The sequence below is a fragment of the Carassius carassius genome, chromosome 17, assembly GCF_963082965.1.
Source record: "Carassius carassius chromosome 17, fCarCar2.1, whole genome shotgun sequence".
In the NCBI taxonomy this organism is placed as follows: Eukaryota; Metazoa; Chordata; class Actinopteri; order Cypriniformes; family Cyprinidae; genus Carassius; species Carassius carassius.
In genome coordinates this window covers 10815382-10830805 of record NC_081771.1, presented here as the reverse complement: position 1 = coordinate 10830805, position 15424 = coordinate 10815382, and the positions used below count along the sequence as shown (strand labels likewise).

The 15424-nt window shown below is 35.7% G+C and overlaps 1 protein-coding gene across 5 annotated transcripts in view; it reads right to left on the bottom strand.

Moving 5' to 3' along the window:
• The window catches only part of LOC132161075 (gamma-aminobutyric acid receptor subunit gamma-3), a 140219-nt gene that overhangs the window by 22744 nt on the left and 102051 nt on the right, over positions 1–15424 (bottom strand). For all 5 annotated transcript variants that reach the window (XM_059570878.1, XM_059570874.1, XM_059570877.1 and 2 more), the window contains one exon: positions 9335–9417. In XM_059570878.1, coding sequence (XP_059426861.1) covers positions 9335–9417 — 83 coding nt within the window. The remainder of the gene's footprint in view (positions 1–9334; positions 9418–15424) is intronic.

Below are 15424 nucleotides of genomic sequence, written 5' to 3'. Positions count from 1 at the left end.
TCCAACACCTCTTTAAGCACTGGGGATTTCTCTCTGGGATTTCAGTTAATGGTACAGCACTTTCCTTCAGCACTTTGTCATGCCCCACCAGACTTGTGAATCCTGGCTATGTAGAGTCGTGGCCAAAAGTTTTGAGAATTACATAAATATTGGAAATTGGAAAAGTTGCTGCTTAAGTTTTTATAATAGCAATTTGCATATACTCCAGAATGTTATGAAGAGTGATCAGATGAATTGCATAGTCCTTCTTTGCCATGAAAATTAACTTAATCCCAAAAAAACCTTTCCACTGCATTTCATTGCTGTCATTAAAGGACCTGCTGAGATCATTTCAGTAATCGTCTTGTTAACTCAGGTGAGAATGTTGACGAGCACAAGGCTGGAGATCATTATGTCAGGCTGATTGGGTTAGAATGGCAGACTTGACATGTTAAAAGGAGGGTGATGCTTGAATTCATTGTTCTTCCATTGTTAACCATGGTGACCTGCAAAGAAACGAGTGCAGCCATCATTGCGTTGCATAAAAATGGCTTCACAGGCAAGGATATTGTGGCTACTAAGACTGCACCTAAATCAACAATTTATAGGATCATCAAGAACTTCAAGGAAAGAGGTTCAATTCTTGTAAAGAAGGCTTCAGGGCGTCCAAGAAAGTCCAGCAAGCGCCAGGATCGTCTCCTAAAGAGGATTCAGCTGTGGGATCGGAGTGCCACCAGTGCAGAGCTTGCTCAGGAATGGCAGCAGGCAGGTGTGAGCGCATCTGCACGCACAGTGAGGCGAAGACTTTTGGAAGATGGCCTGGTGTCAAGAAGGGCAGCAAAGAAGCCACTTCTCTCCAAAAAAACATCAGGGACAGATTGATCTTCTGCAGAAAGTATAGTGAATGGACTGCTGAGGACTGGGGCAAAGTCATATTCTCCGATGAAGCCCCTTTCCGATTGTTTGGGGCATCTGGAGAAAGGCTTGTCCGGAGAAGAAAAGGTGAGCGCTACCATCAGTCCTACGTCATGCCAACAGTAAAGCATCCTGACACCATTCATGTGTGGGGTTGCTTCTCATCCAAGGGAGTGTGCTCACTAACAATTCTGCCCAAAAACACAGCCATGAATAAAGAATGGTACCAAAACACCCTCCAACAGCAACTTCTTCCAACAATCCAACAACAGTTTGGTGAAGAACAATGCATTTTCCAGCACAATGGAGCACCGTGCCATAAGGCAAAAGTGATAACTAAGTGGCTCGGGGACCAGAATGTTGAAATTTTGGGTCCATGGCCTGGAAACTCCCCAGATCTTAATCCCATTGAGAACTTGTGGTCAATCCTCAAGAGGCGGGTGGACAAACAAAAACCCACTAATTCTGACAAACTCCAAGAAGTGATTATGAAAGAATGGGTTGCTATCAGTCAGGATTTGGCCCAGAAGTTGATTGAAAGCATGCCCAGTCGAATTGCAGAGGTCCTGGAAAAGAAGGGCCAACACTGCAAATACTGACTCTTTGCATAAATGTCATGTAATTGTCGATAAAAGCCTTTGAAACGTATGAAGTGCTTGTAATTATATTTCAGTACATCACAGAAACAACTGAAACAAAGATCTAAAAGCAGTTTAGCAGCAAACTTTTTGAAAACTAATATTTATGTAATTCTCAAAACTTTTGGCCACGACTGTAGGTCTGCTGCCAGATTCTGGCTTGCATAAGAACTGAGTTTGTGCCAAGGTTCTCATTAGATGAGTTTGATTAGGGATTAAAATCTCAGTGGTGGTTCATAACTTTTTAAAGACTTCAAATGTTCAATGCCATTTCCCAAGCCATTTACTATACATGTTTACAAAGGAGCTAGATCATAAGTTATGACAGCAGGTTAGCATAGATATTGATTGAATGTGAGAAACAATGAGAAACATACATACTGTAGGCATTACCTTGCTTTAAGAAGATTTAAGGAAATTTGGGGGTGGGGAAAAATGAACAACATCATACAAGAAAATCATATAAGTTTGGGAAGGCATTTTTGGGGTAATTATTATTTTAAACCATTCGGCAACCCGACTTTTGTTGTAGGTAATATACCTTTCTACATGTTAACATGATCTTCTTAGCTCTGCTTGAGGACATTCTTTCACTTCCTGGCAATACTTGATCATTAATCCTCACCAACTCCTCTGACATTGAGAAGAGGTGCATGATCAAAAGGTAATCACAGCAGTTGCTATCATCATATAAAAGTCCCACTTCATTTAATGAACTGATTCCGTCCTAGATCAGCATTATAATTGGTGTCTGAGTGTTTTGCTCAATTTTAAACATTACATCCCCCCTTTGTTCAGCTTACAATATCGCTGATGGGCTTTTTAATCAAAGCTTGGAAACAGGACAGTTATTTTTAACCATATATTCCATATTATATACAATTTTCATTTAAAAGTCAGCTACTTAAACTGTTAGTCTACTTTTTCATTTGCAAGCCTTTGATGACGAAAGAAGATAATGGGCAGGTTCTCTAATTTCATGGAACTTTTAAGTTTGGATTATGACAGTGAACTGATCCTGTGAATTACTTGGGAAATCATCAAACAGTATTGCAGCATTTGAAACATTAAAAATATAGAGAAGTAACCACAAGTGTGTTGTAGACGATAAAAGAGTGAAAAGAGAACAAAACAAATAACAGAAGAAGAACAAGCAGAGAATTTTCTCATACTGACACAAAAAAGTTTATTATGATTTATGTACAGTACAGCAGAAGCAAAAACTGCTAAATAAGCTGCCAATCAATTACGATTTTGGAAATTATTAGAGTTGATTTACTTTTTAATATCTTATGAAATGCATTTTTGCATACTGCTTAGTCACTTACCAATTTCCAAATGTCTTTCTCGTTTTTTATCACTTGTAGCTTCTTCAGTCTCACACATTATTGTGAACATTAATGTGAGCAAACTATTTTCAGTTAATAACCCCAACATCCATCTAGATCTGTTTTTGACCATCCTTTGAAAATGACCAATAAATGTCACATCATGTCTGAGCAGAAGTGCTATCAGAGCACGGGAGCGTTCATAACTGCCTCTATGCAGAGTAAAAAGACTTTGATGGAAATGGTAATGTCTTTCCTTCCAAGCGAATTCATGAACGGGAGTCAAATCAGTTCGTTGAGTTAATGGCACTAAGGTGATTCTGTGCAGCAGGAAAAGCAGCTCCCATTGGTTAGGGCCACAAAAGGTGGTTTTTGTAGGAATTGCAAGCACACACAACACTTTTCCACCTTTTAAATGAATCTGAACACTCCATCTATCTACAGTACATTACAGACTGTACAGATTTTTATGACTGCTGACTTTTCATTAGGTCTCCAAATGGTAATTGGGTCAGATTGCTTGATGGATCTGATGCATGTTGCATGGTTGCAGTATACCAACCCAGGGTCATTGGAAATACGTGTCTCTAAATACATTTCTGCGACATCGTTATTACGTACCTTACGGCAAATTTCGAGGCAGTTTCAAAGTGAAACATCCAGTAAGTGGCGCTAAAACGTGGGTTCAAATATGTGACCCTAGCCAGTTTTTGTTACGTTGATATTACGTTGTTTTTGTAGTGTCACTAAAAGTTAATTCTCTGTCATGTTGGAAATATCCCCTATACCAAACCCAACCCTAAACCTACCCAACAGTGTTAACAAATGCAAGACTAGTATTCAGTATAAACGGATTTGTTGATGCAACCATGCCATTTGAACTTCCTTTTATGCAGGTTTGAACTGTTGTGGAACCATAGTTTCATGGGATTCATACCCAAGCTCTTCACCTCTCAAACCTAAATATAGAATATAAAAACTCATACAAGAAGCTGGATATGTGACACCAACGTTCAAAAGTATAATTTTCCAAATGTCACAGCATGTTAAAATTGTTTTGAATTCATAACATCATATTCCTATAGTAATTGTGCTAAAATTAGGCTTTATGTGAAAAGCAAATCATACTTTGTATGAAAAGGAACAAAAGTTGTCTGAGTTTTACTGCCTCTAGAGTTTATTTCAACTGAAAACTGCAGCGATTCGTTTGTATAGGATTTATTTTTTCCAGTTTTGCAGAAATGTATTTAGAGGCACGTATTTCCAATGAGCTTATGGCCCTAACATTCTTTGGTATCCTGCAGAAGAAAGTCAGTCAGACAAGTCAAAACATAAAGGTGAGTAAATGATGACAGAATTTAAATTTTGGGGTGAAATATCCTTTTAAAAAGTGAAAACCAGCCTGTTTTGAGTCGAGCCTCCATCATTTTTTGTTCCCTTTTGTCTGTCCCAAGTACTCACTTTAATGAAATTTAATGAAATAAAAGCCAAAAATGTTCATGAATAAATAAAATTATATGCCACTTTAAAGGGTTAGTTAAGATATTTTAGATTTAGTCCGAGAGTTCATCTTCAGTTCTCTCTTCACAGCAGTTCAGTCAGTGTACTGTTTGAGTGCATGCATTACTCCGGGATATTTTGGGGGTTTGTTTGAACTTAGAGGGAGTGTCAGCCACATTAAAAAAAGGTTAACAGCTTAAGTCATTTATGGATTAATGCGTATTAGAGATGCGAACTGTTTAAAACGATTCAGTTCGATTTGGTGAACTGAATGATTCGTTCACGAACCGGATATCCAGACTGCTTTGTTTTGAACTCTCTCACACAACAGACACGGAAGAGAAGACAATGCTGAATAAAGTCGTCGTTTTTGCTATTTTTGGACCAAAATGTATTTTCGATGCTTCAAAAAATTCTAACTGACCCTCTGATGTCACATGGACTACTTTGATGATGTTTTTCTTACCTTTCTGGACATGGACAGTATAACGTGCACACAGCTTCAATGGAGGGACTGAGAGCTCTCGGATTAAATCTAAAATATCTTAAACTGTGTTCCAAAGATAAACGGAGGTCTTACGGGTTTGGAACAACATGAGGGTAAGTTATTAATTATATAATTTTGCTATCTGGGTGAACTAACCCTTTAATGTCACTAGATATACAGTACAGTGAAAGCTCATAGCCTTTAGGCAGGTGACATCTTTGACAAACAAAGGTAGAAAGGTGCCCACTGCTCTTGTCAGCTTGCTTCAGCCGGATCACAGCAGACAAACGTGTTGCCTGTTGTCAGGTCTGCTAAATACCTGAAAGCTCCTCATTCCCTGCAGGACAGGAAAAGACAGACTGGCTGGGGAATGTTTCATTTGTGTTTGTTTATGTACACAGTGACTATAGCACTGTATGTTTGAGTCTGTTAAATATGCTTTAGAGGACAAGCTGCTGTGCTGGGCAGTGAGGTGTGAAATATTAAAATAATCTTTCTGGCAAATTGCTCCTCTAGGGTGCAGATGGGGGACCATTTTCTTTGTGACTGATACAGGGGCAGGCATTTCAGTCCGAGTATGCTCGCTCCTGTGTGGCCGCTAAAATGAGAAGGTCTGCAAGTTCCTGCCTGATGGGCATTAACCTACATTTGCATATCAATTGAATTTAAAATCCAGGGCTTGGAACCCAGCACTGGTTTTTCAAAAACAAATGGCCAATGCTACAGGGAAATGGAAGAAAGTAGCTGAGAGGTAAAGAATAGGACTGAGGGTGTCTGAAAGCTTGAGGGATTGCTTATTATGGCTCATTCTCCTTTCCTCAACAGTGAAAATTTGGACCTTTGCTGTGTTTTAGAGGCCCTGCGGAGAAGGTTTGGGCACAAGACAAAGAGAATTTAAATTCTACCCTTAAAAAAAAATCTTGCTCACATCCATTGTTAAGAAGCCTCAACTGAATTACCTCATTATACAAAACCTGATCTACATCCTGGCACTTCCAGTAGTAACATTGCATCCTACTACAAAACTTCATTATATATCCATACATCAGAGGTGTAAGTTTAAGCAGTAGTAATTAATGACTGTTATTATCTCTTGCAGTGAAATATCAAAAATGTAACAATTTGTTCAAGCACATTGTCCAACACTGGAGGACCACAAATTCTGTTGTGCGCCTGCATCTTAGGGATCAGTGCCAAACACAGCAGTGTACAAAGGCAGGACAGAGAATACAGATGGTTTATACAGCATAAAGGATGTCATCTATGTCAAGATGCATCCCTGCATGGTGGGGGAAAGTGGAGATCTACAACATCTCTTATGAGCTACTTACAATGCCGTTCTGACATCTCCACATCAGCAGATTGCTTCAATTCAGATCGAATTGCTTCAATTCAAACTCACAGATTGTGATTCCCAGCATCAGGCAGGTGATTCCCTCCGTGATCTAGATTCATACCTTCACTGAAGCAATTCTCGCAGAAATGGAGTTGCATGACGAGGCAGTGCGTGATAAGGTTAAATGCCGTGGATATTCCCATCGTACTACCACTAATGAAGCCCTTCAGAGGAGAAACATCTACAAACTATTGAGTAATATTTTATGTTGTATTGAATGAGGTCTGGAGATTTTCCAGCAGTATCCTAAAAGATTGAAGGTTGAAAATGGCGAGTTTCTGAACAGTCACTCCACAATGCCATGCACAGACCTACACTTTGTTATACAGTTTTTTCAAATGGTTTTTATCTCACTTTTGGATACAAATTTGTTAACAATTTAGTATAGGGACCAATTCTCAAATTTGGGTCACAATCAATTCTCTGTGACTTATGCCTCAATAAATTCCTAATTTGCTGCTTATTAATGGTTAGTAAGTAGTAAGTAAGGATGTAGAATATGTTCATGTAGAATATGTGCTTTGAAAGTAATAAAAAACAGCCAATTTTGTTAATAATAGGCATGCTAATAAACAACTAGGTAATATGTAGTTGCTTATAAGCATGCCTATTATTAACATGTTTGCTGTATTTTAAAAGCGAGAATTCATCTTAAAATAAAGTGTGAATCAATTTTGTTCTCACATACACATGCAAGATGTTTTGTATGTATCTTGTATAAAACAAAATTAGATTAAATAATCAAACAAAGCCCTTTAAAGAGCATAAATCTGCACATTATTATAACACTGTAAAAAGTGATTTTCTTACTCAGCTTTTTTGTCTTGTTTTCAAGTGCAAATATCTAAACATTCTTAAATCAAAATAAATTACTTGAGAAGCAAAATGACAGAATATAGATTTTTCTTCTTTAAAGCACAAACTCAATTTTGAAAAAGTCTCAAAAATGCACGTCATATTGCTTCTAAAGTATTGATTTAATAATTTTTGTACATGGGAAAACAAAGATACTGAGGAGGAAAATCACTTTTTTCTTTGACATGCTCTAGTCAAAGACAAAAATGTATTTGTTCTGCTCTAAAAATGGTCGAAATAATTGAGTGCCTCAATTCAGAACAAATTATAACTTAAAACAAACCTGTATACTAAATTCAAGAATTGATATAATTAGTAGCTAAAGGCACAGACCTTCTGAGATGCATGGTCATCAATTTACTAATATGAGATAAATTAATAGTGTATATAAAAAACTGAAAGTTTAAGGAAAGCAGGAATAACACATAATGAATTAACGTTTGATTGAGTCAATATAGTTAAACACAGACCAAAAGAGACTTTAGTTTCTCCTGCTTTTCATAAATTTATTTTCTCTCAAGAGCTCTGTCTTTGCAACCAATTTTGTATACCTCACAGCCTCATCAGTACGAATCAAGTATCTCTTCACTGACACCAAAGCAGAAATCTGTAAATTAAGTAAAAAAAAAACGCTCTTGCAGAGTCATAGTCTGCAAAATCAAAATCTTTCCAAGTGCCCCCAGAACCTGCTTTAGTCAAAACATTTCTAGAGGTAGGACTTTCTTCAGTCCTTCAAGTCTCAATACAGTCAGGGCCAAGCTTTCAGAAAGCTTACAAAATCAAAGTTATTATCAGCTATGAGTAAATACACATAAACAAATGCCATGCAGAACAAAGGCGACTATCAATAATTATCTAATAATACTCTGAATTTGAACTCCCTATATTTTCTATAATGCAGCCAACAAGTAAACAGCTGTAAAAACATTTTATTTTAACAGCTCTCCATAATCTCTCATTTTTTGAAGATCGCCTTAAGTTAGTGCTTGCCTAATAACCCTAATAAGACTACTGTTGAAAATGGGTGTAATGTAAAGCATAGCTTTCTGTAAATAGGTGCTGACATTCTGAGCATGGCTCCACAAATGAGTATGACGACCAAAAAAAAAAAAAAAACATTTTGAGAAGAGCGGAGAGCCATGATGTGTGTTAGTGGGTAGAAGCAGAGGCTGAGTGAGAAACAGAAGTGAGAAAACACATTACACAAGGACAAAAACTTTTCCAATTTACCTACATCCCTCTCTGCCCGGACTCTTAACACCACAGATGCATCACCTATTACCCATCACCCTTGAGTAATGTCATTCATGATACCCTGCTAATGAAGCCAGCCTTCAAGAGCCTGTTGGACAGGCAGAGTAATCACCAGCCCTATCCATGCCCTTGGTGTATATATACAATGAAATCCATGGTCTACTTTTAATATAAGAAAATATATGGAGAGCAAAAATTAGATATTACACCATAAAGCATGACATCCTAATTAGCAGTCACACATTGACTACAGCAATGCCATGTTTTCTTATATATAAAATCCTATCACTTCTGAGTGTCTTTCTCTGTTAAAGGGGTAATTTTCCCTTATTTAATTTTCGCCTGAAGTCCATATATAATGTTAGATTTTTTCTGTGCGCCAAAATATTTATAATTTACTTTTTAAATTTCTCAACTTGAAAAATTACTACTAATAAGACTACTTTCTTTTTTTTTTGCTGCTGTGACTCCAATGTGAAGACTTATTTCACATGTGAAATTTTGTCATAACTTGAATTGCTTTTGTGGTAAGTTCTGTTTCTGCTATTATTTGAAAATAGAAATGTATTGGTTTTGTTGTTCGGAAAAAAAAGAAGTGGTATAATAAAAACATCCATTGAAATCAATGGCTAGAGTGGATTTTCAGATCATTTCCCACGTTGCTCCAGAAGATATGTGTACATTTCAAATACATTCTAGGCTATATTGTTTCATCTAAACGGAACATTTACAACATGAAAGGTGACGGAGCAAGAAATGTTTTGACCATTCAAAAAGATCAAAGTTGCTTATGCAACACTGTGCTGATATAATTCAAATAAAGCATTTCATAATGCATGTTGATACTGCTGTACATGAATGCTTAAGTTTGTCTTGTACAACAGAACAAATGACAACCAAACATTCAATACCAAAGAAGAAAAAGGGTCTTTAAAATGAAATGGAAGTGAATACGTGGAGCATAAAGAGAAGAGATACTCACAGCTGGAGAAGATGAGGGGGCAGGAGTGTTCATCCATAGGAAAGTTATGCAGTTGAAGCTGGCACTCTGCATTTATGGTCAGTCTATCAACAGAAAAAGCAACAAATAGTTAAGATGCAACAGAATTTTCTGTTCAATATAATGCAGAAAGCAAAAGGCATTTGCTTTAAGTGAAATATCTAGATCCCCTGTTTTACTTATGCTATTTTTTTTTTGCTACTTATGCTAGATAATTGCATGTTGATTCATGATATTTTATGATCAGCTGTTGCCCTTATGAGGGCTGACAAATAATGTTTTCTGCTTATTTAAGTTTGAATTTTCTGGATGAGAAATTGGCAGTTAGACGAAGCTTGTTTGACAGATGTCTACTCTGAATAAGGTTTAATTCACTTTTCGGTTCTGTGTGACAGCCCAGTGTGTGACGCTCAGGTGAAGTCACTGATGTGTGAAGCGTCTGTTTCATACATTAGTGTAGGATTTAAAGTTTAATTATTATCTCCCACAGGAAGAATGTAATGAACTACAGCTTTGATAACTGCATGCTTATTAACCATATAGCATAAATAAGGATGACACTGTTAATATGACACAGAAATGTTATTCTCTCCTCTCAGAAGTTAATCTTCTGTTACCAGTAGTTTGGCTGTAGTTAGCATATATACTGTATATATACTGTATATATATATATATATATATATATATATATATATATATATAAAATATATATATATATATATACTCCGTATTTTTCGGACTATAAGTCGCATCAATCCAAAAATACGTCACGATGAGGAAAAAAACATATTTAAGTTGCACTGGACTATAAGTCGCATTTATTTAGAACCAAGAGAAAACATTACCGTCTACAGCCGCGAGAGGGCGCTCTATGCTGCTCAGTGTAGACTACAGGATCACTGAGCAGCATTGAGCGCCCTCTGGTGGCTGTAGACGGTAAAATTTTCTCTTGGTTCATGTCAAATTAATTTTGATAAATAAGTCGCACCTGACTATAAGTCGCAGGACCAGCCAAACTATGAAAAAACGACCGTAATTCAAATGCAGCTCTCGTCTGCATTTAAACAGACCTTTGCTCTTAATTCCGATCGTGCAAACGCTATAATGAAATCTGAGCAGGTCTAAAAACTGAAACTGTTGTTGCTGCACTTTACACATTGGAAAAGTTATATATAATATATATATAATATAATATATATATATATATATATATATATATATATATATATATATATATATATATATATATATATATATATTTTTTTTTTTTTTTTTTTTTTTAAATATGAGCAGGCCTACAAGCTGGGATTGGTAATGCTGCACTGTAATCATAGTTATTTATTTATATTTTCATTATATTTTATTATGCGATATTGGTTTGAGACAGCGTATTTTATTTAGTTGAGAACTTTGCAGCAGTATTTTATTTCTTATTCTTTTTTATTATATATATTAAAAAGTGTTTCAAAAAAGTGTGAACAAATTGTTAAAAAAAATGTATAGTAATAAACAACAGTAATAAACAACCTGCAGTTTAATGTTTGCATTTCTTTCCCTTACTGTACCGATAATGAACCGAACCGTGACTTTAAAACCGAGGTACGTAACGAACCATGATTTTTGCATACCGTTACACCCCTAATATATATATATATATATATATATATATATATATATATATATATATATATATATACACACACACAAATAATTGCAATAGAAAAATACCAGTTATAATAATAATGGCATCTGCTAATAGCAAATTTAATTCAGTTACAAATTATAAATGGACCATCTCATATAATAATAGTGGCATCTGTGAATAGGTAGGGATTTTTTTTAAATGATAACATATACAGTACATTATATTAGATCCTCTACATCTCATTATTGTTTCATGGGTTGAGTTTTTTAATTTTGAAGTCTGTAAACACTAAAATTATAAATAAACAAATTAGAATAAAGGTAAATTATAACTGTTGCAAGACAAAATTATGTACTGGTTCTAGATCATTTGAAATGAATAGACAAGTAGATACACACCGCTATGTTGGCTGTTTAAACACAATCCCTTGCTTCAGTGAGTAATATAGTGCCAGTGGATAATTGGCTTACTGTTAGCAACCTTAGCCTTTGCAAATATGCAACAAAGAAGCCATCATGGTAAATACTGCTGCATTGGTAAACAAATGTCCCGACAGCACATATTAAGTATTATGGAGAGGTATGGCAAATCAAATTTCTCATTTCTGAGCTCAGACCTGAACCGGTGCCACCGAGCTCTGCGTGTTGCAGTTCAGAAAGTGTACAGCACTCACAAATTCCAGCATTGTTTACTTCAAAGCTCAGATGACTGCAATTAAAATAGAGAGTGACATTTCGTAGTCTGCACTACCCTTTTCCCTTCACACTTGTCCTAAATACCACTGCTGCATGTCTGCTGTGTCACTGAATATCGATCATGAGCTCCATATGGCAGCATCTAGTTAGCCTTTGTTCCAGATTGGCTTTATCCGCAGAATTTGCCCCTCAGCATCAGTGCTGTTTCTCTTGTTGCCAAGGAAATATTTTACGGAGCACTGGAGACAGCATGATGCAGTCTCTCCAGTGGCCTGTGAAATTTCCTCTGGTCCAAATAGACGCTCTGGTCTTCAGGCAGCTGAGAGATACCTGAATAGGCTATTGCTCTGCATGAGACGCATTAGCGGTTTTCCAAAAAAAATACTTCACCGCTTGTTCTCTGTTCATATATTGTTGTTTTTGTCATTGTTTTAACTCCATCTTTATCCATCACAATGTAACTCTTGCTTGTGTGAAGGTGCTTCAATGTTCTTTGCCAAGTTAATGCCAGCTTTCAGTATATTTATTTGAACACATGGCCTTTAAATCATGATTGTACATAAGCAGACAATGTCTTGATCTTGCTGTTGTTCTCATTGGGGTAAGCTTTTCTGAAGGGACAGCTTGAAAAGGACATGACAAGCAATGTAGCAGTGTGTGTTTGGAATTCCTGATTTGAATAGAACTAGGGCAGAGTCGGCTTCAGTGGACACCCACTCATCTGACTATATTAGGAAATCAGCAGTAGTTTCAGACGTATGAAAAGACAACAGCAGACTAGTTTCTTGTGACAAGCCCATAATTTTTATATTTCCACTTTCATTTGGATCAAAGTTGCAATTGTGCAATTGTTAGCTTGACAGTGTAATTCAAATGAGAAAGACAGATTTTATAAATTTGGTAACTTTATTTTGTTAACTATGAGCTTTGGGCTCTTTTGGTGTAGATGACACTGCTGAAGAAAATGTATGAACCATTTGCTTACAGTGTTAGTTTGCAATAAGCAAATGATGCTTTCTCATGTGCACCCCAGTCTGCAGTGATGATACATATGTATTTATAAAGAGAAGTGCCAGTTGCATTTACTGTAATTCACATTACGGCTCTCATTAGTAATGTCTACAGTGGTGTAAGCACATTCACTCTCTGTGGTGTTTTATAAAAAAATAAAATAAAATAAAATATAAGGAAGGGAGAAAGGAAATTATGTGTTTTCAGATATGTTCTTCATAATCACTATTGTGATCATTTATGCAGTTTAAGTTTTTTTTTTTTAATCACAACAGGATAATTGTTAAATTATTTATAAGACCAAAAATATAAAAAAAAAACAGATTATATTTACGTTAAGTATAAGTACAAAAAAGTATTAGAATAAATTCTTATATTTAACAGATATGTCAAATAAAATCTATATAAATTATGCATAAATAAATACATTTATATAAAAGTAAGTAATAAATAAGATCTATAAAATGGTAAAGGAATAGTTCAACCAGAAAGAAAAATTCTGTCATCAATTACTCAACCTGTAAGATTTTCGTTCATCTTCAAAACACAAATTAAGATATTTTTGATGAATTCATAGACAGCAAGGACCCTTACAAGATCAAGGCTCAGAAACGCATCGTTAAAACAGTCCATGTAACATCAGTGATGCAACTGTATCTTTACGAACTTACGAGAATAATTTTTGTGCGCAAAGAAAACAAAAATAATGAATTTATTCAACAATTTGTGTCTTCCACCTTAGCCTATAGCACCATTTTGAAGAGTATCACATACATTCATTAAAAATATCTTAATTTGTGTTCTATAGATGAACAAAGGTCTAATGGGTTTGGAACAACATGAGGCTGGCTAACTAATGACAGAATTTACATTTTTGGGTAAACTTTCCTTTGAGAATAAGTATTATAATCTGTTAAATATTGGAATAAAATATTACAATAAAATTTAAAAAAAACTTTTAAGAGACAGTGAACACATTAAGGAAATACACAAGTAATTCCACAAACCCCAGTGGAATTAAGAGCCTCAAATTTTAATTGAATAACTTGAAATTTAATAAGACAATGCCATTGTCACCTAGTCCCCATATGACAGAGATCTGTCCATAAGCCACTTACTTAAAAGTTTTTCTTGCATAAACAAGAGGTAAATAATGTTTTTTTTTTTCTCATGAGAGGAGGCAGTAGTTTCTTATATGGAGTCTTTATTGCAGCTGCCATTTGAATCATAAGAATTTGTTTGACCAAAAAGTCAAGACAGTGTAAGAGAGGTTGTTCAGAGGTTCATTCATAGTTTGAATTGGCCCCTATAAAAGCTTAACCAGAGGACTCTGCTGCTACCAATACAGGGTTTCCAAAGGTTTGTTCACAAGCCCTATTTGCATTGGGGTGCTAAATAATATGGCATTACAGGCAGTTTCTGCAGCTTCCCGGCCTAATTGTGGTCAAACCTAGTCTAGAGTCTTATTGAACAGATTCGTCACAAATACTAACCACTGAACCATACTAGGCTAGTCAGATATGAACGGGTGTCATCTCATCTCAACATCAACGACACTGGAGTCCCACCAGACCAGAAAGGCTGTCTCGCAGTGGACTCAGAGGACAGGCGGATGTCACTGAGAGTTCGGATTTGCTGACCTTTGGTCATATTTCCAAAGCCTTTAATGTTTTGATCAAAACACAGACCCATCCCAGACCCATCAAATATTATAAGTATTTCTTAACAGAACAGAACTGTGTTTTGCTGTCTCAGAGAATACTCTTTGACCTAGTGCCTTGGCAGTGACTGCTGAAGTTTTTTGCTGTAAATTTGTAACTGTGGACCTAAATTCATCCCAGCTCCTGTTATTTCATCAAAGACTTTGAAAGAGATGACCTAATCTGAAATAGAGGTGCCTTAAAATGTCAAAGTGACATCTGCTCAGTCTGGGTAACTGATTAAAGGCACTGGAAATCATATTTAGGAACAGAGGTTTTGGAACGAAAAGGGGTGTAAAAAGTACAGAGAAAAGGAGGTTGTGTCCAAATTTTACTCAAAAGCCAAAAGTATCTAGTCAAAAATTCATGTTTACAGTTAATAAATAAATCATTATAGACAAATCATATAACAGACTCTTTGCTGCATACTGTATGTGTCAGTTTCCAACTAAACATATTCAATTTCATTTGACTTTTTATCATTATACACTTAAAAATTATTTGTTGCTATGTTTAAATGCTTGAAAAAATTAAAAGAAAGAACAAAAACATCTTGACATTTCCCTCCAGATACCTTGTTGGGTCTCCACTGCAAGTGCATTACTTTAAACACGTTCTTTTCCTTTTTACAAACTGAGGAACAAGTCAAAATTCTGTTCGTCAGTAATCAACTGCAGCGAATATAAAGTGGGATCAATAAAACCACATGGTTACTACAGTTAAACTATTGTAACCACTAATTTACCATAGTTTTGCTACACTAACTATAGCTTAATCATGATATTTGTGTAAAACTGTGATCATACAAATGGTAATCAACACGCCATAAAAAACATTGTTACTACACTTTTACTACACTTTCATAAGGGCAGGATTAATAGAAAGTTACTAGGTTGGAGCTAAACTCTGCAGGAGTGTGACCTCAAGGGCCAAAGTCGAGAACCCCTGCCTCACAGTTTTCTTTAGACATCATTTTGAATATATACAATTATATATATATATATATATATATATATATATA